The sequence below is a fragment of the Capricornis sumatraensis genome, chromosome 8 (genome assembly GCF_032405125.1).
Source record: "Capricornis sumatraensis isolate serow.1 chromosome 8, serow.2, whole genome shotgun sequence".
Taxonomy (NCBI): Eukaryota; Metazoa; Chordata; class Mammalia; order Artiodactyla; family Bovidae; genus Capricornis; species Capricornis sumatraensis.
Genome location: NC_091076.1, coordinates 78,377,050 through 78,401,107, shown reverse-complemented (window position 1 = coordinate 78,401,107; position 24,058 = coordinate 78,377,050). Strand labels below are relative to the sequence as shown.

Below are 24,058 nucleotides of genomic sequence, written 5' to 3'. Positions count from 1 at the left end.
AGGGAGCTGATGTGCAAGTTAGGTGTTGTGTGTTGGTGACTTTGCTTGTTTATCCAGGTAAGTGATCACATGTCTAAAATAATCTGGGACATTTCTTTTTAGGTTACCTGTTCAGAAGCCCAAAATTTAGGGTGCTTTTTTTTTCCTTCCAATTTCTCCTTTGAATGTAGCTTCCTTTTTTAGTTTATATTCTTCCATGAAGTAAAGGAAAGATAAGCTCTCCAAATATAAAACGGATTATGTTCAGTATAAGATTTTAAAGTTATTAGAGTTCAACATTGCCAGTATGGTAACTTAGTCCTTTTGCCCAAAAAAAGAATTTTTTAATGAATTTTGAACTTGTGATGCAGAGTGTAAAGAAAAGGGAATATAAAAATAATATAAGAAGTTGAAAGCTTTAGCAGCATGTAGATTAATATGTAAAAAAGAAATTAGACAAGTTATTGAAAGCTGAAAGTTTATATTACTATACAACAAAGTTTTAAGTGAAATACTCAGCAAGAATTAGGTGGTATGATATGATTTTGATTAACTTTCCTAACAGTGTTAAAGAAAAGTTTGGAAAAGTATCTGAGCAGTGGGTTGGCAGTGTATTCTTTGCAGTTTTGAAGTAATAACATTATCTTGATTACTCTCTTTTAAAATAGCTATTTTTTTAGCTCAGTGAAGTATTGTATAAATGATACAGCTATTTAAAAGTTGTAAAGAATTGTAATCCTCATTATAACCATCAGGACCTGATTTTATTTTAGTTTCTTTTTTGAAAAGTTCCAACTATCTGTGAGGACTGTTAGTTTTTAAACTTTATTCTTTCTTAAATGTCTTCCACATAAAAAAGATGAAATTGACTTATTTTAAAAATAGAGTAAAACTCATTTCTCTCATAATTACCATATGATTCCTTTGGACAATTATATATAGAAAAATTAAGGGTTTTAGTAATCTTATCACTATGATATATTAGTGATCTTTTCTGTATTTTGTAACATTTTGCTGTTTCATCATCCTGGGAGTTGATTCATCATTACTCACCAGTCATCCCCAACAGTGTTAAAGCAAGACCAGAATAATAGAGAGCGATGGAGCTGCCTAGTAGGAGGCTATCACAGTGACTCCTGCATCGCCCTTTAGTTTGCTTATGGCCCAAAGAATTGCACTCTCTTTCAAGACGGTATGAAGGAGTGCCGCAGAGAGCAGTTTTTAGTCTACTTTGAGCTTTCAGTGAACATAGTTGAAAAATCAAAAGTTTTCACCAAAATGGCCAAGAGAAAAGAGTGACAGAGGAACACATTTCACAAATATTAGATGAATGAGAGGATGAATGCAGAGAGATAGGCAGCATTGTAGACTCTTAACGATGATGGTGAACTTGGTTCCGTACGTCTCAGATTGAGTCTCCAAATGGTGTAGCCTTGAATTTTCTCAGATGCAAGAACAATGTATTTCCAAAGACCAAAAGGAAATATGTCTTTGGCATCTAGTTAATCTTTCAAGAGGAAGAATTTCCTCACTCAGAATGTTGTAATAAGGATCTGGACCACTGGTGTTCTGAATGACCGAGTGACATCTTTTGTGATGTTTGTGGATCAGCATTTATCCAGTATGGTTTATAAAAGGACAAATGCTGAAGGCAAAATTGTATATGAAAGTGATTAAAAGGAAGTGGATGGTGTCGAAATGAAGAGATTCATTGGATTGACCATTCTAATTGGTGCTTGTAAGTCTAAAAATGAAAATGTTTTACAGTTACAGATCGAAAAAGATCTTCCTCTCTTCCCAGAATTATGGACTGTCAGACGTTTTAGGTATTCTTCCAGTATTGCATTCTGACAATGCAAAGGCAATAGTAAGTGAGAACCTGTTGTCAGAAGAGAATAAAGGTGTTTATGGTTGCCAGTCTGAATAGCTGTGTGCCCAGACTTGAAAATAATGAGTAGTTTTCCTTACAGTTTAGAAGCTGAAATCAGACTGCTCTGTTATCATGGACTGCTACTCTCTGTCGTAGTTTTATTTTAAGAGAACTCGAAACAAGCACAGAACCTCCCTTTAAATTACTGTTAAGCTTGAAGCTAATGAATGTACTTGATAAACCGAAAGACTACTCAGCTGCACCTGACTATCGGGAATCCTTTCTCTGTTCCCTTAGCACTGTCTCTCAGTCCCCTGGATGTGCTTGGGCCATGTTGTTCTGCAGGTGCTGAAAAAGTACAGCCTTGCTTCTCCTGGAGTTGTGGGGCATTGTGTCCGCATCTCTCAATGCCTCAACCATTTTATTTGTATTAACTGTTATTTGTGTAAACTGTTATATGTATTAACTGTTCTTATTAAGTCCTCTTGCATAATATCACTAGTCCATCTGAAAAGGAGGAAAAGTTTTTTCTCCTCTTTAAAGAAAAATCCAAACAAAACTTTCTCTCCCTTCATGAACTAAAACTAACCAAATAAGCAAGCAAATTGTCATTTTTATTTTGTGACTCTAAAGTAATTAACAAATTCTCTATGGGAGTAATTGCTAAATGCTCACCAGCAGCCTCTTAAAGATGGATTTGCGTGGTAGTTGATAGAATTTAAATCGTTACCTCCTTAAGTTCTGTGACACAAAGATCCACTTTTAAGCTTGAGGGTGTTGCTGATATTGGTGTCACCATCCTCTTTTTCAGTTTCACGTTCTGTTAATGTATTCTGTTGGACGCATATACTCAGTTACAAATGTTAGACCCATGTCCAGAGTTGTTTCAGTTTAACCAGTGTTTTGATAATTTATAAACGTAGTGAGTGACTTTATGCATAACTGTTTGAGAGGTGCTAAGAGGCATGCTTTTGCTCAAAATGCTTTTGCTTCATCAAGGAATCATGTTTTTTACCTCCCTCTCAAACACTTTCGGGTTTAGTGGCGTCCAAAGCAGACCCTTAGTGAAGTGTGCCTGTGTTACTGTGATGGCATGATACTTCAGCTGTATCAGACTAGCCATGCACTTCCTGTGCAGAGCAAGGCTTTCAGCTCCTGGACTGTACGCTGCTCTGTTGATCTGTATCTCTGTCCATACACCAGTACCACACCTTCTTAATTATCCTATAGCTTCTTGAAATCAAGTAGTGCGAAAAGATCCTAGAGCTCTCAAAATCATTGTGACTTCTTTAGGTCTTCTTCATTTCCCTTAAATTTTGGAATCTGCTTGTCCATGTCCACTGAGAAGCCATCCCATCCTTTGCCTTTTCCTGTGATGAATAGTTGTAGTATGTTTACAAATATCAGTCCTTAGCAGTCCTGGGATTCTTGATCATTGTTGTGTTCCTTGGTTTTACAAAGTATATTTAATTTGGCCTTTTATATCTATATTTGCAAGTAAGATATTTGCTTTTATTTTGCTTTCTGATGTTTTTTATGATATGTTTGCCAGCTTGTATATTCAGTGTTATGATAACTTTATAAAATGGATTGTGAAAGAATCACTATTTTCTGTTTCCCTTGAAACAGTTATGTGTGTAGTAAGACAATTCAATATTCCTTAAAGAATTTGCTAAACTATTTAAGACCAATCCATCATTTTTAAAGGAGTAATTATATTTTATTATTTTCTGTGTTTATGGTCTGTTCAACTTTTCTCTTGTTTTTCTTTGAGTGAGTTTTTATTTTCTTAGGAAATCATCTTTATTTTTCACTTTTCTCAAATCTAGCATTAGAGGACTAGATACAGTGTTCTTTTAAAGCTATTAAAATCTTTCAGATTATTTAGAAGAACTTTTAAAAAGTTTTAAATGGTTAGCATTTCATTTTTATTATGTCTAGCAAAGTAACCTACCCCAGCCCTAAGTTTATTGAGGCTTTTTCTTTCCCTTTTATTTGGGATAATATAATTAAGATTCCATTTTTGTAACCAACTTGTGGATACATGACACAATAACTTTGGCTTATTTATTATAGTGTTCAGATCTTCTGTGTCCTTTATTTTCAGCATTCTCTTTTTTTTGTAATTTATTTTCAGGGCAAGTTTATTCGGATCAACTTTGATGTAACTGGCTATATTGTTGGGGCCAACATTGAAACATGTATCCTTTTTCATAATTGCATTATTCAAAATAGAGAATTGATTTCATCTTCCTGCAGCCTGGTGGCCATCCTCTGTGACGCCTCTTCCATTTCCCAGATGATAAAACTCAAGCCCAGAGAAATTGTGACTTGTTTAGATACCTTCAACTACTGAATATGAACTCCAAAGTGATATTTTGTTGTTGTTTGTTTTTGACACTGGGTCATGATCTGGTCACGTGGCTGGGGAAGTGGAGGGTCCCACTAAGGTGAGAACATCTGTATAGGCAAATGGATCCAGGAAGTGTTTGTGTGCTCATAGCACATTTAGGTGAATAACATCTTCAGTTACTGCTGTATTAGCCCATTTTTCTCCCCATTTACTTTTGATATTAGTAGAGTGACCATGTCCCATTAAAACAAACCTTATAATCTACAGAGGTGAAGCAGTTTCAGTTAGTGTTAAGCAGAATAAAGTCAGAGGGGAAAAAAACAGTCAAACACATAGACTAGTCCTAAGAAATGTCACAAGCATAGAATAGCCTTAAGGAATGATGGATCTATAGAGAGAATTAGTTTGATTAAAAAGAATAAATTAGAAATGACTCTGAATGATAATGTCCCAATTAGGAAATAACAGCTGACAGTTCTCTATACTTGTTAATACTCTTTGTGATAGATACCGTTTCTGGCCCTCCGGTCAGGCATGGATCGGATTTTTCCTATTAATTCAGAACTATATTTTATGTCTCTAAATATGTTCAGAGCCAGAAAACAAAGCAAACACTTGAACATGACAGCCAAGTGGATCCAGAGCAGGGGTCCCCAGCCTCTAAGATCTAACACGTGATGATCTGAGGAGGAACTAATGTAATAATAATAGAAATAAAGTACACAATAAATGTAATGTGCTTGAATCATCCCCAAACCATCCCCACTCTGGTCCATGGAAAAATCATCTTCCACAAAACCAATTCCTGGTGCCAAAAGGGTTGGCGACCGCTGCGCTAGTCCCTTCATGTTGAAGAGATCCTTCATGTGCAGGCACGCTTCACCGAAAGTGGAGGGTGTGTTTGGGGTAGTCCAATTTTTAACTAAAATTAGGCTGTATGCACATACACAGTTTGCTTTGGTGGCTCCAGGAAGATTAATTCAGAGAAGATAATTCTCTCCCAAAGCAGTAAAACTGAGACTCTTGGGAGTCCAGTGTGACTGTCAATGCAGAGATAGTCCAGGAGCATCCAGACTCAGTGGACAGAGAAACCAAACAGGCCCCAGATCCACGCCCCAAATACCCACACGGGGCTGTGGTGTTCTGACACACAGGTGCTAACTGACTGGAGTGGTACCAGAGTTACACGTATTTTGGAGTCCAGCAAAGTTTTGGTTTCTGACTGTGCTGTTTGAGTAATTTCTTTGTGCCCTGGTTTCCTTCTTTGTGAAATTGCAATAATAAGTCTGCTGTTTCAAGGCTTTTCCACCTCAGACAACTTGGCTTCCCTTTTTTTATAGCATCTCACAGCTCCTTGTGTCTGGGTAGTGTGGGTGGAGGAGGGGTGAGGGAAGCGCTCTGATCTTCAAGCTCTCTGCAAGTTCAGAGGTTCTAGAAGATTAGTGAGAAACAGAAGTTGCATATCTTTTCTTTTTCCGCATACAAAATTCAGTCATTTAGAGTGATTCACTGCAGACTAGTTTCTGTATTCTAAAGAAAGAAAAATCTTACAAATTAAATGTGTACAGACACTGAGAGGAGACCACCTTTTCATTGTCACCCTTAACCACCGTTGCTCAGACCTTCTGGAAAAATCTCGTGCTGTTCGTCAAGCAAAAGATGAGCGTACGTTTCATATCTTTTACCAGTTGTTATCTGGAGCAGGAGAACATCTGAAGTGTAAGTTACAGATTTTTTTTTTTACTGTTTTATGTTCAGTTAAATATCTTTTATAATACTTTTTTTTTTAGAAAGAGAACAGTTGCAGAATTATGCACACACACATACCAAAATTCTAGCTGGCTCAATTATGAAAGTGAAATTGAACTTCAAGCCATGGGATAGGTACTTTAAGTGGCAAGCATATGGGTGGTGTTATATTATCTTTTGTACTTTTCTTTTAAAATAATTTTAAATTTGAAGGCATATGATATGTTTTATACAAATTTTGTTTCAAAATTTGTAAATATAAAAGTAATGAAAAATAAATTTATTTAATAAAGTGAAATTGAATACATGTGTGTATTCCTAGATTTACAACTGAATGTATCTTATCCTTCCAGTAGTACTAGAAAGAGCCTGTGTGGATTTTTATTTATTTTGTGAATCACAAAGACCAGAAATTTAGAGTTGGACAAGGTAAAAAGTAAGTTCTTTCCTGGGTCAGAATTTTGCTGGGTCCGAAGAATATACACAACTTTTTGGTTTCTTCTGAGTCTCAGAGTAAATGCTGCTTCTCTAGAATTAGTATGTATGTTATTTAGATATCACAAGAGACATGTAAAACCCTACAGTCCTTTTCTCACTTGAGATATAGGCTTTTACTAACCATGGATCATCTGTGGAAGCATTAAACCCAGAAATTAGTTAAAGACCTGCAAGGGAAAAAAAATAAGCAGCAAATAGAGTAATTGCCGTTGAGAGACTAAAATTTCAAGGGTATTCAATAGATAATGCTGAAGGGAAGAAAACCCTCATTTTCAGCCTGGCAGACTGAAAGCAGTAATGAATCAAGAAAACAACTGTTAAAAGAAGGAATTCTGTTTTTTTAAAGCAATACCCAGTGGAAGCTCCATGTGATGTAGATAAGAATTAAGGGGTTGGTGTGACCAGAAGTTCTCTGCAGGAGAGCCAGTGACACACAAAGCCAGAAGCCCAGATAACATCTGTTGTAGGGAAAACCATGTTTTACTATTTTGCACGCTCTTCTATTCTTAAGAACACATTTATTGAAAAGGAGCTTGTTTTTGCTTATTCATGTCCCCTGAAATAAGAGAGTCAGTGGGCACGTCTGTTATAATACCCGGTCAGACTAGTGCTGCGTCAGACATCGCTCTCAAAGGCAAATGGACCACTAAGCAGACTGACGTGGAGAAAGGGCTCCAGGGTGCTGGCTGGCTCAGGACTTGGCAGGCCCACGTTCCACACCAGGAACCCAGAGTATGGGTTTGAAGGCTCCTCCTCAAAAGATATCTGAAGTATTTAAATCTGGAAACAATAAAGTTTAGTTATCTGGAAAACTGATATCATTTCCCAGCTATCTGATTTCAAATATTGTATAAACCACTGTCCCAAAAGCCCCTGTTGAGATTTCTGTTGTTTACATCATCATTTCTTTCACTGTACAGATCATGGAAGACTGTGTATTTAATGTGAGAATGTAAAACGTGGTGGTGGATCAGATGTTTTTCTGTCCTGTGGGTCCAGTTTGAAGATGGGGCTGTGCTTCAGTCTGTTGATGACTATGACGTTGTATTCTGTTTTCTTTCAGCTGATTTGCTCCTTGAAGGATTTAATAACTACAGATTTCTCTCCAATGGCTATATTCCTATTCCGGGACAACAAGACAAAGATAACTTCCAGGAGACAATGGAGGCGATGCATATAATGGGCTTCTCCCATGAAGAGATTCTGTGTATGTGTGATTTCTCTTAATAAGATTCTGATGCTCAGTTTTACCAAGACTTATAAGTTAGGGGTAAAAAACCTAAACTAGAGAATGATTGTGAAATTAATGGGACCTGCCTCTTAATTTTATGAAATCCTGAGATTCATCTTTCTGAGAAGTTTTGTATAGCTAATTTTTAGCACAAAATACATTAGAATATGTCCTCTACATTTTGATATCATATCATTTTTTTTTAATATCAACATACAGCAATGCTTAAAGTGGTATCTTCAGTGCTTCAGTTTGGGAATATTTCTTTCAAAAAGGAGCGAAACACTGATCAAGCCTCCATGCCGGAAAATACAGGTAGGCTGATGAACACTGATTTTATTTCTGTTTCTATGGCCTGTTGTGTTCTCCAAAAATGTTAACAACACGAGCATAAAAGCATCCTGAGATGTCTCCCATGAGGCTCCACATGCCTACATAAGGGTCAGTCAGATTCCAGAGAGGAGGGAGGAGGATGGAGTGCCAGCTGAGAAGCGGGTGTGGGGACCCTGCCTTAGTGATGGGGGTTAGGACTTGGGAGTGGGCTGAAGAGACCACACAGCTCGTGCCTAAGGGAGCTGCAGCTGTTGGCTTCCAGCCAGTTTTCTCCTTGCCAGAATGCAGGTCCAGGGCTGGAACCAGAACTGATTTTTCAGAGGAAGGTGGAAACCTAGATTTTAATATGAAATTTTCAAACTTTTAAATATTAAAAATGGATTCAAATTCACAGCAGTTAAAAGCAAAAATTTGTGAACCATAAGGAAATGGCAACCCATTCCAGTACTCTTGCCTAGAAAATTCCATGGATGGAGGAGCCTGGTGGGCTACAGTCCATTGGGTTGCAAAGAGTCGGACACAACTGAGCGACTTCACTTTAAAATGTGTTTGTAAGCCTTGTGAGGTCTGCTTCCGACAGTCTGGAGACACAAAGAAAGCTGAGGCATCTGTGCCTGGTCACCAGAACGTTCTTTTGCCTCAGGAGCATCCTTCTTTCCTTTTCCTGATTCATTTATAGAACAACTGTTTTTAAAAAGCCAAAATGGCTCCAGTGTCATTGCTTCCTGGCTGTTCATTACATCCCCAGTAATAGAAGTAACATTAATTGCTTTGTATTGAATAAGAAGCTTTAAATAATTACAACTCTATAAATTTTCTTGAATTATTACCTATATTGGGTAGTTGCTGCTGCTGCTAAGTCACTTCAGTCGTGTCCAACTCTGTGCTACCCCAGAGACGGCAGCCCACCAGGCTCCCCCGTCCCTGGGATTCTCCAGGCAAGAACACTGGAGTAGGTTGCCATTTCCTTCTCCAATGAGTAAAAGTGAAAGTGAAGTCACTCAGTCGTGTTCGACTCTTCACGACCCCATGGACTGCAGCCCACCGGGCTCCTCTGTCCATGGGATTTTCCAGGCAAGAGTACTGGAGTGGGGTGCCATTGCCTTCTCCGTATTAGGTAGTAGTGGTGGTTAATTAACACTTGCACTGTTGTAGTGTGCCAGAGTTTGTACTTTTTAATTACAGCATGATTTAAACATATGCGAGGGGAGAGCAGAGTGGAAGGACCTCCTACCACGTTCTTGTCTCCTGGCATAGACGACCACCAACCCATGGCCTGTGTTTCATTTATACCACTTCCCCTTTCCTAGATTATTTCAAAGCAAATCCCAGATACTTCATTTGTAAACATTTCAGTCTGATGCTCAACTCAAGATCAGAAAATGAGGGCTTGAAGTGGATATATACACCTGGACTTCTGTTTGTATTGATATTTCTGCTTTCTCTTACCAGAGTTTTTCAGGTTATCAGTATTTTAAAAATTTTTAATTCTGGTAAAATTACAGGTAACAAAATCTGTCATTTTAACCCTTTTTTATGCATATAGTTCAATAATATATATTCACATTATCATGCAGTCACTCTGTAGACTTCATCTTGCAAACTTAAACTTTAAAACAAGTCCCCGTACCCCATCCCCCAGCAACCGCCATTCTACTTTGTCTCTATGAATAGGACGAGTCTGGGTACCTCGTATAAGTAGAATCATTCAGTGTTTGTCTTTTGTGACTGACTTATTTTATCAGGTTAATATATTATGTTAATTTCCCATGGCATTTTTACATGTTGGTATCAAAATGGCATTTTTCAGAAAAGTCTTATTCTCTGCTGTCATTAATAGGACTAAAACTAAAATTACTAAATTTACTAAAATTACCTTCATCAGCACATCACTATGAAAACCAAGAAAAGTCTGCCAGGTCTAACCACCGATCTGTGGGGTGGCGGGCGCCAGAGGCATGTGTTCAGTGACCACGGGGCACAGTCAGGGTGAAGGGCTCCGATCCCAGTGACACCCAAACATCTACCTGCTCCCCACTGGAGTTTTCTCAGTGATATTGGCAGATTATTATCTTTTAGATTGAAAATGACTATAAAGAAAAACAAAAGTGACAAATAATAGAGTAATAAGGCTTAGAAGTAGAAAATGTAATAAGGGACCTTGTTTTCCTTGTGGAGGAGAGTAAGCCAAGATAGAGTCACTCTATGAAGTGTGTGTTTTAGCCTCTAAAATGATGTTTATCATCACAAAAAAGAATGTGAGCAATTTGCTTTTTCTACTTCTGTGTATTTTTCAGCTTCCCACCCAACACGTATACACATGCATACCTATGTACATTAACTGAAAGGAGCCAGGATGTAGAGGGTGAGGAGGGCGGTTGGTGAGAAGACTCATAAACCAAAGGAAGTATTCCCTGAGGCACAGCCTCCCTGCCCACCCAGGGGTGCTGCTGGGTGGCCAGCAGTTCACATGGATCAGAGGAGTGGGATGCAGTGCATCTTTCAGAATGGACTTGGTTATGCCTCTACATGACTCAAAATGTGTTTATCCTTAGAGAATTTTATTGTTATTTTAACCCCTAATCAAACATTTATTAGTAATTGGAACACTTGTTGGACCTTAGTGACATTAGGCAGTGAACTTCTGGTGAGAAAAGTGCCCTAAATTTGGTGAGAATCCACAATAACAAAATTAGCAGCTTTTTAATGTGAGCCATGTAATCAAATAATTGATTTTTAAAATCCCTTAGGTTTCTTGCCTACTAAAGTACTAGGATCACTCTGTAGGCATGACAAATTATCTTGGTAACATGGTGATTTAAAATATTTTGAATACCATTTTTCTCATTCTCTGCATTATCCATGACTTCTAAGACTTAGTAACTTCTATCTATTAAGCTATCCAGAGTAAGTAATTGCTGACTAATCATCTCTTACGGCCTAAGGATGAGTGTTGTTAATATGAAAGGATGAAGGTAGTTTTTATAAGACCTAACACCTGTCTAACCTTAAGACTTATATTTAATTTCTTAATACAATTAGGTGATTACTAAGGTATTTCAACTGTTTATTGAATGTGCTATGATGAGGTTGGTAAGGAGGCCTGGTATTTAGGAGGCCTTTAACCCTCTAGTTGCACAGAAGCTCTGCCATCTTCTTGGCATGAATGTGATGGAGTTCACTCGGGCCATTCTCACCCCCCGGATCAAGGTCGGCCGAGACTACGTGCAGAAAGCCCAGACCAAAGAACAAGTAAGTTTAACACAGTTATCACACAGTTGTTGCTTGAGTGATAGATAACCGTGGTCATGACACCTTCTGATTCGCATGTAGCAAACTGAACCAATAAAAGCTCCATCGTCCACGTGTTTCTTGGTACTAGTTGACTGTCTTCTTGCAGAAAATTTTTAGAGGTGACTTATAAAAAAGGAAGTTTGAAATATAACCTTGAATTTTCCCCAGGTAGATGAACCATCCAGGAGGAAAAAGCTGTGTACCCCAGCATCCTACCCAGCAGGATGCCTGATTGATCCCTTGTTCCTGTAAGGGGAGGAGGGCCCAGCACCGGGAATGTAGCAGTTAGAATCACCTGTTTCATGGTGGACTCTGGGCTGATAACGCTGCACAGAAGCCCAGGGGCAGGGGAAGGAAGTCATTTTTCCTGGGCATTTTCATCCATCTCCTACACTGATTATCTCCAGTCTGTATCTAATTGTACTAATATCCTCTGTTGATGTGTAAAACAGACATGATTAAGCAGTAAGTGCTCTTTTACGGTTTGGAGGGCACTGTAGATCATTAAATTCCCTCCGTCTAACAGCTTTTAGTGTTTTGCTGAGATTATTTTCAGACTAAAAGGTTGCTGTTGTCTAATTACAGGCAGATTTTGCAGTAGAAGCTTTGGCAAAAGCTACCTATGAGCGGCTGTTCCGCTGGCTCGTTCACCGCATCAATAAAGCTCTGGACAGGACCAAACGGCAAGGGGCTTCCTTCATTGGGATCCTGGACATCGCTGGATTTGAGATTTTTGAGGTATGTCACTCTCCCTCCTGCTCTTCTTGCTTCTGTTTATTCTTTCATCAGATAATCTTTCAGGCTCACAGTGTACCAGCCGCAGTGCCAGGCACCAGGGATATGATGGCAGATAAGCAGGTACAGTCCTGCCATTCTAGTAGAGAGTCAAACATTAAGTGACAGGAAAACCACCAAATGCTTGGGATTTTGAATAATGAAGTGAGAAGAGGGCTGTGATGGAAGGAATTGGGGAGACCCGCAGTGCAAAGTGTGTCTGCAGCTGTTAAGAGCTCAGCATGAGAAGCCCCAGCCTCAGGAAGAATCCCCGGCAAAATGAGAGTAGGTCTAGTGGTCCTGCGGGAGAGAGAAGTTGTTAGATGTTCAGTTCAGTTCAGTCGCTCAGTTGTGTCCGACTCTTTGCGACCCCATGAATCGCAGCATGCCAGGCCTCCCTGTCCATCACCATCTCCCGAAGTTCACTCAAACCCACGTCCATCAAGTTGGTGATGCCATCCAGCCATCTCATCCTCTGTCATCCCCTTTTCCTCCTGCCCCCAATCCCTCCCAGCATCAGAGTCTTTTCCAATAAGTCACCTCTTTGCATGAGGTGGCCAAAGTACTGGAGTTTCAGCTTTAGCATCATTCCCTCCAAGGAACACCCAGGGCTGATCTCCTTTAGAATGGACTGGTTGGATCTTGCAGTCCAAGGGACTCTCAAGAGTCTTCTCCAACACCACAGTTCAAAAGCATCAATTCTTCTGCACTCAGCTTTCTTCACAGTCCAACTCTCACATCCATACATGACCACTGGAAAAACCATAGCCTTGACTAGACGGACCTTTGTTGGCAAAGTAATGTCTCTGCTTTTGAATATGCTGTCTAGGATGGTCATAACTTTTCTTCCAAGGAGTAAGCATCTTTTAATGTCATGGCTGCAGTCACCATCTGCAGTGATTTTGGAGCCCAAAAAAATAAAGTCTGACACTGTTTCCACTGTTTCCCCATCTATTTGCCATGAAGTGATGGGAATAGATGCCATGATCTTCGTTTTCTGAATGTTGAGCTTTAAGCCAACTTTTTCACTGTCTTCTTTCACTTTCATCAAGAGGCTTTTTAGTTCTTGTTCACTTTCTGCCATAAGGGTGGTTTCATCTGCATATCTGAGGTTATTGATATTTCTCCCAGCAATCTTGATTCCAGCTTGTGCTTCTTCCAGCCCAGCGTTTCTCGTGATGTACTCTGCATAGAAGTTAAATAAACAGGGTGACAATATACAGCCTTGACGTACTCCTTTTCCTATTTGGAACCAGTCTGTTGTTCCATGTCCAGTTCTAACTGTTGCTTCCTGACCTGTATATAGGTTTCTCAAGAGCCAGGTCAGGTGCTCTGATATTCCCATCTCTTTCAGAATTTTCCACAGTTCGTTGTGATCCACAATCAAAGGCTTTGACATAGTCAATAAAGCAGAGATAGATGTTTTTCTGGAACTCTCTTGCTTTTTCCATGATCCAGCGGATGTTGGCAATTTGATCTCTGGTTCCTCTGCCTTTTCTAAAACCAGCTTGAACATCTAGAAGTTCACGGTTCACATACTGCTGAAGCCTAGCTTGGAGAATTTTGAGCATTACTTGACTAGTGTGTGAGATGAGTGCAATTGTGCAGTAGTTTGAGCATTCTTTGGCATTGCCTTTCTTTGGGATTGGAATGAAAACTGACCTTTTCCAGTCCTGTGGCCACTGCTGAGTTTTCCAAATTTGCTGGCATATTGAGTGCAGCACTTTCATAGCATCATCTTTCAGGATTTGAAAGAGCTCAACTGGAATTCCATTACCTCCACTAACTTTGTTCGTAGTGATGTTTCCTAAGGCCCACTTGACTTCACATTCCAGGATGTCTTTCTCTAGGTGAGTGATCATACCATCGTGATTATCTTGGTCATGAAGATCTTTTTTGTACAGTTCTTCTGTGTATTCTTGCCACCTTGTCTTAATATCTTCTGCTTCTGTTAGGTCCATACCATTTCTGTCCTTTATCAAGCCCATCTTTGCATGAAATGTTCCCTTGGTATCTCTAATTTTCTTGAAGAGATCTCTAGTCTTTCCCATTCTGTTGTTTTCCTCTATTTCTTTGCATTGATCGCTGAGGAAGGCTTTCTTATCTCTTCTTACTATTCTTTGGAACTCTGCATTCAGATGCTTATATCTTTCCTTTTCTCCTTTGCTTTCCACTTCTCTTCTTTTCACAGCTATTTGTAAGGCCTCCCCAGACAGCCATTTTGCTTTTTTGCATTTCTTTTCCATGGGGATGGTCTTGATCCCTGTTTCCTGTACAATGTCACGAACCTCCGTCCATGGTTTATCAGGCACTTTGTCTATCAGGTCTAGTCCCTTAAATCTATTTCTCACTTCCACTGTATAATCATAAGGGATTTGATTTAGGTCATACCTGAATGGTCTAGTGGTTTTCCCTACTTTCTTCAATTTAAGTGTGAATTTGGCAATAAGGAGCTCATGATCTGAGCCACAGTCAGCTCCTGGTTTTGTTTTTGCTGACTCCATCTTTGGCTGCAAAGAATATAATCAATCTGATTTCAGTGTTGACCATCTGGTGATGTCCATGTGTAGAGTCTTCTCTTGTGTTGTTGGAAGAGGGTGTTTGCTATGACCAGTGTATTTTCTTGGCAAAACTCTATTAGTCTTTGCCCTGCTTCATTCCGCATTCCAAGGCCAAATTTGCCTTACTCCAGGTGTTTCTTGACTTCCTACTTTTGCATTCCAGTCCACTATAATGAAAAGGACATCTTTTTTGGGTGTTAGTTCTAAAAGTTCTTGTAGATTTTCATAGAACCGTTCAATCAGCTTCTTCAGCATTACTGACTGGGATATAGGCTTGGATTACTGTGATATTGAATGGTTTGCCTTGGAAATGAACAGAGATCATTTAGATGTTAGAAACAGAGATCATGTTAGATGTTAGAAACTGCCAAAAGCCACAGTGACTAGACGTAGCTGAAGGGAGGGGCAGAGGAGCTGGAAACACATGAGGTGGAAAAGCAGACGTGGGGAGAGTGTGGTGGGTGGTGTTGTCATAGCTCAGCGGCCAGATGATGGTGGTTTGAGTGGGGGTCGGGAGCAGCCGTGTGAGATGGAGAAATGAAGAGACGTGATGGTCTCTGTTCTGAAGACACACCCACAGCATTTTTTGTTGGCTTTCAATATATTTCATTATTAATCTGACTAGATTTCTCCAAACAGCATCAATCCATCATAGGTTTGTAGTCACATACCTACTGTGGTTTTCCTAAAACCTTGATAAAATTTTGGTCTCCTAAAAATGTAAAACTTTCTCTTTTGATAGACCGATTATATAGTAAGGCATAAATACTTCTTGGGATCAGTGTAATACTTCGGCCATTTGGATATTGAATTGTCTTGTTTTGAAATGAACCCTTTTGGATTATGTCTATCCTCATAAAACCTGAACTGTTATGGTATAGTTGTTTTATCCACCAAACTGCCACTGCCACTATAAGAGATTGCTTTAGTATGTACTGATTTGTGAATAACTGAAAAGTCATGAAAGGCGGCTGCATGCAAATTGCATGTCTGTTGCTTTCCTGCATGTAAACAATCAGCAGATACAATGAAGAAAAAGACCTCCACTTCCAACTGCAAACAAACAGATGAAATACTTAGAAGAAATTTGAGAAAAAATGGGCAAGATTTAGTTGAAGACAACTTTACAGTGCTACTGTAAAAAACAAAAGACTTGAAGAAATGTAAAAATATGCCTTGTTCTTGGATGAGAAAATTCAGCATTATAAGGGTATAAATCTTCCCCAAATTTATCTTGAAATAGAACATACTTGTTTAAAAACTATTCATAGGAATTTTAAGGGATAGAGGAAGACTAGGTGACCTGCTTCTAAAACTAATTTGAAAAATAAATTAATAAAGCATACATAGTAAAATTCTGAAAAAGAAATGAAAAGAGGATACTAAGAGATATAAAACATAAAGCTGTAGAACTTCAGAAGTATGATTTTGACATGAATATACACAGTAGAAAAATGTTTTAGATACTGAAAATGCAGAATTATTTAGTGAGCATTATTTATCCTGGGAAAAGAATGGAAAAAGCCTAACTGTCCACCATTAGGAGATTTATGTTTACCACAGGAGGTTGATTTGATTAATTATGACATATATCCATGTAGTAGGGAATTGTACACCCATTGTAAAGAATAGGGTGGCTTTATAGTACAGACCCCAAGATACTTTGTTAAGCTTAAAAAGTCTAGATAGCACACACATTTATGAGTGTGGAGACTTTCTGGAAAAATTGCAGGAAATAGGTGACAGTTATTGATTAGAGTGATCAAGCGGGTGATCAGAGTGAGACTTCTCAGTGCAACTCTCTGTACATTTCAAATCTTATACCAGGCATTAACCAATTGAAGAACAAATAATTTAAAAATATTTTTAGTAGCTTAAATATGGAAGGCAAGTAGACCTTTGTTTAACAAAAATACCATCATACATGGTAGCTCAGGCTGAGCAGAGCGCTAAGTCTCGTGATCTTAAGGCAGAGAAAAATCCATAACATAAACATGAACATCACCACCATCAGGCAGTCTGCAAATGCTGATGCGGTTCACCAGAAATACAGCATTGAACAAGGCAGACGCTGCCCCACCCTCCGAGCATGACCTTATTCTAAAACACTGAGTGCTGCACCTCCCAGGGAAGATCGGAATGGCTTTTTCAGACCATGAGTCTATTCCTTGGGGATTGATTAAACCTTCTGTAATTGAAGATCACTTTTTATAATGAAAGAGGTTATTTATGGCCCCATGGTACTTGTGTGGACAGCATGGAGAAAGAAAAAAAGGCTGAGTACTTCTCACAGAACACAATTGCTTTAAGAAAATTACCCCTGTTACTTCATCCTTTCATTTTTCATCCCATCAACAGCACCGTGGAAAAATGGGCAGAGTTCACACAGAGGGAAACTGAAATGTCTGTAACAGATGAAAAGGTTTTTTTTCTTCCTAACTCACTCTGGAGCCACTGGCCTAAGTAAGGAGCAGAGGGGACAGGACAGCAGCCCATCTGTTCTCCAGACCTGCAAAGCGCTCAAAGATGCGCTTGCCTCCTCGGCCTCTGACCTTCCCGAGTCTTTTTTCATTTTTCTCACTTTCTCATTTATTCATTTCTCTTCATTAAACCATCCACTAGTAAAAATGGTTTTATTTGTAGATAATCAGTTACAGTAACTGACGTACTCCTTTCCCTATTTCGAACCAGTCTGTAAGGAAAGGAGTACGTCAGCTACTGTAACAACAGACTGGTTCCAAATAGGGAAAGGAGTACGTCAAGGCTGTATATTGTCACCCTGCTTATTTAACTTCTATGCAGAGTACATCATGAGAAATGCTGGGCTGGAGGAAGCACAAGCTGGAATCAAGATTGCTGGGAGAAATATCAGTAACCTCAGATATGCAGATGACACAACCCTTGTGCTAGAAAGCGAAGAAGAACTAAAGAGCCCCATTAAAGTGAAAGAGGAAAGTGAAAAAGTTGGCTTAAAGCTCTGCATTCAGAAAACTAAGACCATGGCATCTGGTCCCATCACTTCGTGGCAAATAGATGGGGGAACAGTGACAGACTTTATTTTGGGGGGCTCCAAAATCACTGCAGATGGTGACTGCAGCCTTGAAATTAAAAGATGCTTGCTCCTTGGAAGAAAAGCTATGAACAACCTAGACAGCATATTAAAAAACAGAGACATTACTTTGCCAACAAAGGTCCGTCTAGTCAAAGCTATGGTTTTTCCAGTAGTCATGTATGGATGTGAGAGTTTGACCATAAAGAAAGCTGAACGCCGAAGAATTGATGCTTTTGAACTGTGGTGTTAGAGAAGACTCTTGAGAGTCCCTTGGACTGCAAGGAGATCCAACCAGTCCATCCTAAAGGAGATCAGTCCTGAATATTCATTGGAAGGACTGATGCTAAAGCTGAAACTCCCAATACTTTGGCCACCTGATGCAAAGAACTGACTCATTTGAAAAGACCCTGATACTGGGAAAGATTGAAGGCAGGAGGAGAAGGGGATGACAGAGGATGAGATGGCTGGATGGCATCACCGACTCTATGGACATGAGTTTGAGTAAACTCCGGGAGTTGGTGATGGACAGGGAAGCCTGGTGTGCTGCAGTCCATGGGGTCGCAGAGTCGGACACGACTGGGTGACTGAACTGAACTGAGTTACAATAGCAGACTGAGTTTATCATGTTCTCATTTTAGCTTCTCAGTAACATGATGTGGGGGTGTGAGGGGCGGGGCTTGTGCATAGATTAAGAGAGATCCTCATCAGTCTAGGATAGTTGAGACCTGGTTAATAACTCCTCGAGAACATTCTGAGAACAAGCTGACTGGTCCTCTCTTCTCCCCCTCCCCACTTCCGCAGCTGAACTCATTCGAGCAACTGTGCATCAACTACACCAATGAGAAGCTGCAGCAGCTCTTCAACCACACCATGTTCATCCTGGAGCAGGAGGAGTACCAGCGTGAGGGCATCGAGTGGAACTTCATCGACTTTGGCCTCGACCTGCAGCCCTGCATTGACCTCATCGAGAGACCCGTAAGACCCTCTCCTGCTGGCCGGCTCTCCGCCCGGGCTCAGGCGGTGCCTTGAGCTTTTCTTCCCATAAACTGAGACGGAAATGTTCCTGTCTCATCAGCGTGAAGATAATTTTCTGATCTAAATTTACTAGGATGCTTTGATGAAATACCCATTTAAAAAGTGAAGAGCCTGCAAGTAAGACCCTTCTCGAGCTGTCTTTTCTCTCAGTTGTGTCCTGTCCTCTCATGGGTGTGGGGCTCAGCCAGGCACACGTCCAAGACGATAAAGGGGTTCCATGTCTAGCCATGAATTTGGTGGGTCATGCAGATCCATTTCGGGGGATCACTGAAGCTTATCCTCATAAGTACAAAGGTGCTTTTTTACAATGTTAGTAAGAGTTTATAATCGTAAAACATTTAACAGTAGCATGTAGAATGATATGGGATTATTATTCCTTTGAGGAGCCTTTCAAAATGTAGAGTGAGGGCAGTATTTTCCGAAAGAAAATATCAAAAAAGGACTCGGCGGGGGGCACCTGCCAGACTGTCATCTGTACTGATCTCTCATAATCCAGCCTCTGGCCAGCTGCTTCTGAAACTCTGAGCAGGAGACAAAACATTGTCTCCCAAACAACTCTTTAGAAATCCTCAATTAAAAGGAAAAGTGATAACAGAGATCTTGACACTAAAGGATGAAATCGGAAAAATAAAAAGGAGACAAAATTGTGGATCTTCTGAGTCATGCTGTCATGGAGTCCTTTAGAAAAGATTATATTTGGGCTCCTCTTTCAGAATTTAGAAATATTTTCACTGAAAGATTAAAAACGTAAAAATTATGGCAGAAAGATGTGTGTTTCACTTACCTTAGTCCAGAACTTCATTTCTCAAGGTTGTTGTGAGTGGGTAAAATCGGGTTAAATGCCTCTCTGGCCCATCTCTTCTGTAGGATCACTGCTAAACCTGCTTGCCTTTGATTATAGTGTTCTTTCAGCATGTCCGAACCCTGCAAATTCTTCTAGATAGAGGAGCCAGGAACTAGACAGCCAGGGAGTGAGGGTCTTCGTCCTGGGCTTTCAGCTGCTTCTACCTGCTCCTGTTCTGTTAACCTCAGCCTTTCTCTGACCACGTTATGACATTTCAGTCATGGTTACTTTTTTTTTTTTTAATGTTTATTCATTTGGCTGCGTCAGGTCTTTAGTTGCCGCACACGGGATCTTTGTTGGGTCATGCCAGATCTTTCCTTATGGCGCACAGATTCTCTAGTTGTAACACACAGGCTTCAGTGGTTGTGGCTTAGATGCTCCACAGCATGTGAGATCTTAGTTCCCTGACCAGGGATCAAACCCATGTCCTCTACATTACAAGGAGTATATATAACCACTGGACCACTAAAGACATCCTTCCAGTTACATTTTAATCATTATTTGTACAGAGCCAGCTCTTCTGTAATAAATACAAAGGGCCTGTGAGTTGAGGAAAACTGGTAGGGATTTATCCCAAATGCTGATTTCATTGTTCAGTTTAGTTCAGTCAGTTCAGTCGCTCAGTTCCGACTCTTTGTGACCCCATGAATCACAGCACGCCAGGCCTCACTGTCCATCACCAACTCCCGGAGTTCACTCACACTCGTGTCCATTGAGTCAGTGATGCCATCCAGCCATCTCATCCTCTGTCATCCCCTTTTCCTCCTGCCCCCAATCCCTCCCAGCATCAGAGTCTTTTCCAATGAGTCAACTCTTCACATGAGGTGGCCAAAGTACTGGAGTTTCAGCTCTAGCATCATTCCTTCCAAAGAAATCCCAGGGTTGATATCCTTCCCTAGAATTGGTCTGTTCAGTCTTGGATCAGAAACTTGGCATATTTGCAGTATGGCAGTAAAGCATGACCCCGAACCTCTATAGCGTAGGCCAGCACTATTGTAATATTTAGTTTAGCTTTCAGGTATACGCCCACTTTCTTCCCAAAAAAGGAATTCCTTCCATTGGTTTTTGACTTTCCAGAATAGCACACTCCGGACACTTTTTTATTAGAGACAGAGTTCACTACCCTAAAATTTTTTCTGAAGTACAAAATTCAATGAGCTTCAGCATAGAGTTGTACAACCATTACCACTGTCTAATCCCACAACATTTTCATCATCCCAGAAAGAAACTTTGTACTTTGGCAGTCATTCCCGTTCCCCTTCCTCAGCACCCCAGGCACTCGTCTGCTTTCCATCTTTGTGTCTCTCAGGCTTTTTTCAGTGAGTGAGTTGAGTGAAATAACACAGGCTCTCAACACAAACCTAAAAAGTAATTGATAAATTATATCATCATCTTCCATATATTCGACTTAACTGTAGCTTTAAATATTTCACAAAGTGTGAAATGCTCATTTAATCATCACTTAAACAGAAATCTTAAATTGACCTGGATAGGATATAAAATGTCTGAAGCATTCCAGGTTGTGGAGGGTTTATTGAATATAAAGATTGTTTTCTCTACACCTTCCGTTTGCTTTCTGGTGTCTCTTATTTGCTACTTTTCCGGAGTTATCTACTTGGAATTTTTTTTAATAAGTTTATGAAATATAGTATTCATCTGTTTTCTTACCAGTACTTAGCCTTTGAGATCTCAGCATTTGCGTTACAGTTATAGTTTGGCAATACCTGTTATCCTAGAAGTTTGCTTTCCATAGATATTCATGAAGCTCTAATTGTTTTGGAAGTTAAACTGGCAAACCCAGTGGAAAACATCCTTACACGTACAATGATGTGCAGAATATGTCAATTCTTCTTGCCTCTGTTATCAGGCTAACCCTCCTGGCGTGCTGGCCCTTCTGGATGAAGAGTGCTGGTTCCCTAAAGCCACAGATAAGACCTTTGTTGAAAAGCTCGTTCAAGAGCAAGGGTCCCACTCCAAGTTTCAGAAACCACGTCAATTGAAAGACAAAGCTGATTTTTGCATTATCCATTATGCAGGGAAGGTAAGAGTGAAAGAATTCCATTAAAAGTACCATGCTTGAAATTTTGCTACTTTTGATGAGGGTTGTAACAAATGTGCCGGTATACATTTATAAACCCTCAAATACAGTACCTACTACAAATGCATGGCCTTTGAGACCACCATTGTTTGGACTGTTCTATGAATTTTGGAGAGGGAGAGGTGGAAGTGAAGGGGGGAGAGAGGTAATTATTGCATGGCCAAGCAGTGAGAATGGGCAGCTCATGCTTAAAATCCCCAGACTCCCCAGTGCTTTGGGAGGAAGCTTTTTAGGGGTGAAGGCTGCAGGATATGTGACTTCCTTTTGATTGGTTTTCTGGGGAGGGAAAAGGGCAGTGCTCCAGGCACATTGGGTTCAGCCTGAAGTTGCCATCTTCTGCCTGGCAGAGGCTCTGTGAACATTTGGGGTTGAGGCTAAATATGTTTCTCTTGCTTTTATTTTTGCCCCTCTCGCCGCCTTTGGCTCTGGGCCGGCAGGTGGACTACAAGGCAGACGAGTGGCTGATGAAGAACATGGACCCCCTGAATGATAATGTGGCCACCCTCCTGCACCAGTCCTCTGACAGATTCGTGGCAGAGCTCTGGAAGGATGGTAAGAATGTGCTCGTGTTTGTCATCGAGCTTGACTGGAGTCTTCTACAGTTAAGGCTTAAGTATGGTTCTTTACACAGAGATGTGTGTATATTTTCTTACTTTAAACCTCTTTAATTTCCCTAGAGCAGGGCTGCCGTTGTGTCGGATTTTACCCACTTTAGAAAACTTGAGTAACAAGACATCTGCCTTCTTGGTCAGCTGCTGTGGGAACATTCTAGTAGCACAGCCATAAGACCTGCACATTTGCCCCAGGCCACCCTGGTCCCCACACAGTCGTAACCCAGGGGTGTTGGGATGCAGAACCCTGGAAGCCTCTGCATTCTCAGACCATCTGCATTTAGGTCAGTTGTCTTTATCGCCACCAGTCCTCAGGTGGCGGTTTCAGTGGCTTTATCGTAGACCAGAGGAGCAAAGCACCTGTGTCCATGTTTGTAGTAGGACCAGTGTTTTCTGAGCCTAGCTGTCTACATGTTTCATCCTGGTTGTTCCCCCCACTTCACTTGGCCTCAGGTCATGAGGACCTTAGCTTCGAGTCTGTCTCTGCCTAGGCTGTGACCCTGACCCCAGGCCTGTCAGCTCACTTCTGCTTTTTCCGTAGCATCTCGAGACCTCGTCACCTAGGTGTCTCCGCACAGGTAGCGAGAAAGAAACCCAGAAGGCAGATCAGAGGGCTTAGGGCCATCAGGGCAAAGAGAAAGAAAAGAATGACCGCAGAGACAGTGAGCTGGGGACGATGACCATGTCAAAGACGGTCTAGTCTGGCCACTTAGGTAAGCTCCAGCAAGTGCGGGGGTGGGCACAGCGCATGTGCTCCAGCACGTGTCCTGGAGAGAGACAGTGGCCGTGAGACTGCACAGCCAGGGACTAGGGAAAGGTGCGGTTTCCAGCAGGTGAAAACAGGCTTCTCGTCACTGTCCCGCTGGGTGGACATCTGCACCTGGCCGCTGCTGCTCGCTATCCCTGGCAGTAACTTGGTTCGCCACGGCAGCCTTTTGAGGCCTGAGGAGAGGACAGGACCCCAAGGTGGCGTCCACAGTGCCCATGCAGCATAGGGACTCTCAGCCCTGTGGTCTGGGAAGTATGAGAGTGGGTCTGAGCTGTGAGTCTAGAGTGGAAAAGGGGACCCTGAGATCTGGGGGCCACTGGGTCCACAGGGCCAGGAAGACCACACAGGTCAGTGGGAAACATCCCAAGAAGAGGAGGCAAGAGTGACTGGCGCTGCTCGGCAGGAATGTAGTGTTCAGTCAGGAATGGATTGTTGTGCTGCCCTGGGCAGTGTGGGGCCCCCACACCCACCCCTGCTCCCAGCTTCACTCAGGTCTCAGAGCAAAGGAGGTAAGACGTGTGGATGACTGCTGAGTGTTGGTGACCCCTGAGATGATTGTCACATGCAGAATAGAGGGGGGCTGCCTTGTTCCTGGGGTGCTAAGGTCAGATGTCATGAAGGAGGAGGCAGTCTTTCTTGTCCTTGAAAAATAATAATCTGTTGAAAAAACAAAGCCAGTGTCTCCTGAGCACGTGCTAAAGGCCGGGCAGTCTCCCAGCATCACTAGTGAGCATTTACATCCTGATCGGGCCTTAACCACAGAGGGTGACAGTTTACCTGAACTCATATCGGGGTGGGTGGTGGTTTTAGAAGTGAGGTTTGTGTGGGCAAAGGGGGTGTTGAGCCAGTGGAAGGAATGATCACAGTGAGGAAGTGGAAAATCCCAGCTCAGGGTAAGAATCCCATTGAGGTTTTAGGGCAGGGCTGGGACCAGAAGGCGGAGCGAATTTTGCAGGAGATGAGAATGGTGACAGAGGAGGCTGGACCACAGAGAAACCCTCTGGCCA

General features: G+C 41.1%; 1 protein-coding gene across 2 annotated transcripts in view; it reads left to right on the top strand.

Moving 5' to 3' along the window:
- The window catches only part of MYH10 (myosin heavy chain 10), a 121,238-nt gene that overhangs the window by 58,191 nt on the left and 38,989 nt on the right, over positions 1–24,058 (top strand). For both annotated transcript variants that reach the window (XM_068976678.1, XM_068976677.1), the window contains 9 exons: positions 3,987–4,050; positions 5,823–5,921; positions 7,513–7,656; positions 7,900–7,995; positions 11,147–11,265; positions 11,893–12,045; positions 18,496–18,669; positions 21,441–21,614; positions 22,109–22,223. In XM_068976678.1, coding sequence (XP_068832779.1) covers positions 3,987–4,050; positions 5,823–5,921; positions 7,513–7,656; positions 7,900–7,995; positions 11,147–11,265; positions 11,893–12,045; positions 18,496–18,669; positions 21,441–21,614; positions 22,109–22,223 — 1,138 coding nt within the window. The remainder of the gene's footprint in view (positions 1–3,986; positions 4,051–5,822; positions 5,922–7,512; positions 7,657–7,899; positions 7,996–11,146; positions 11,266–11,892; positions 12,046–18,495; positions 18,670–21,440; positions 21,615–22,108; positions 22,224–24,058) is intronic.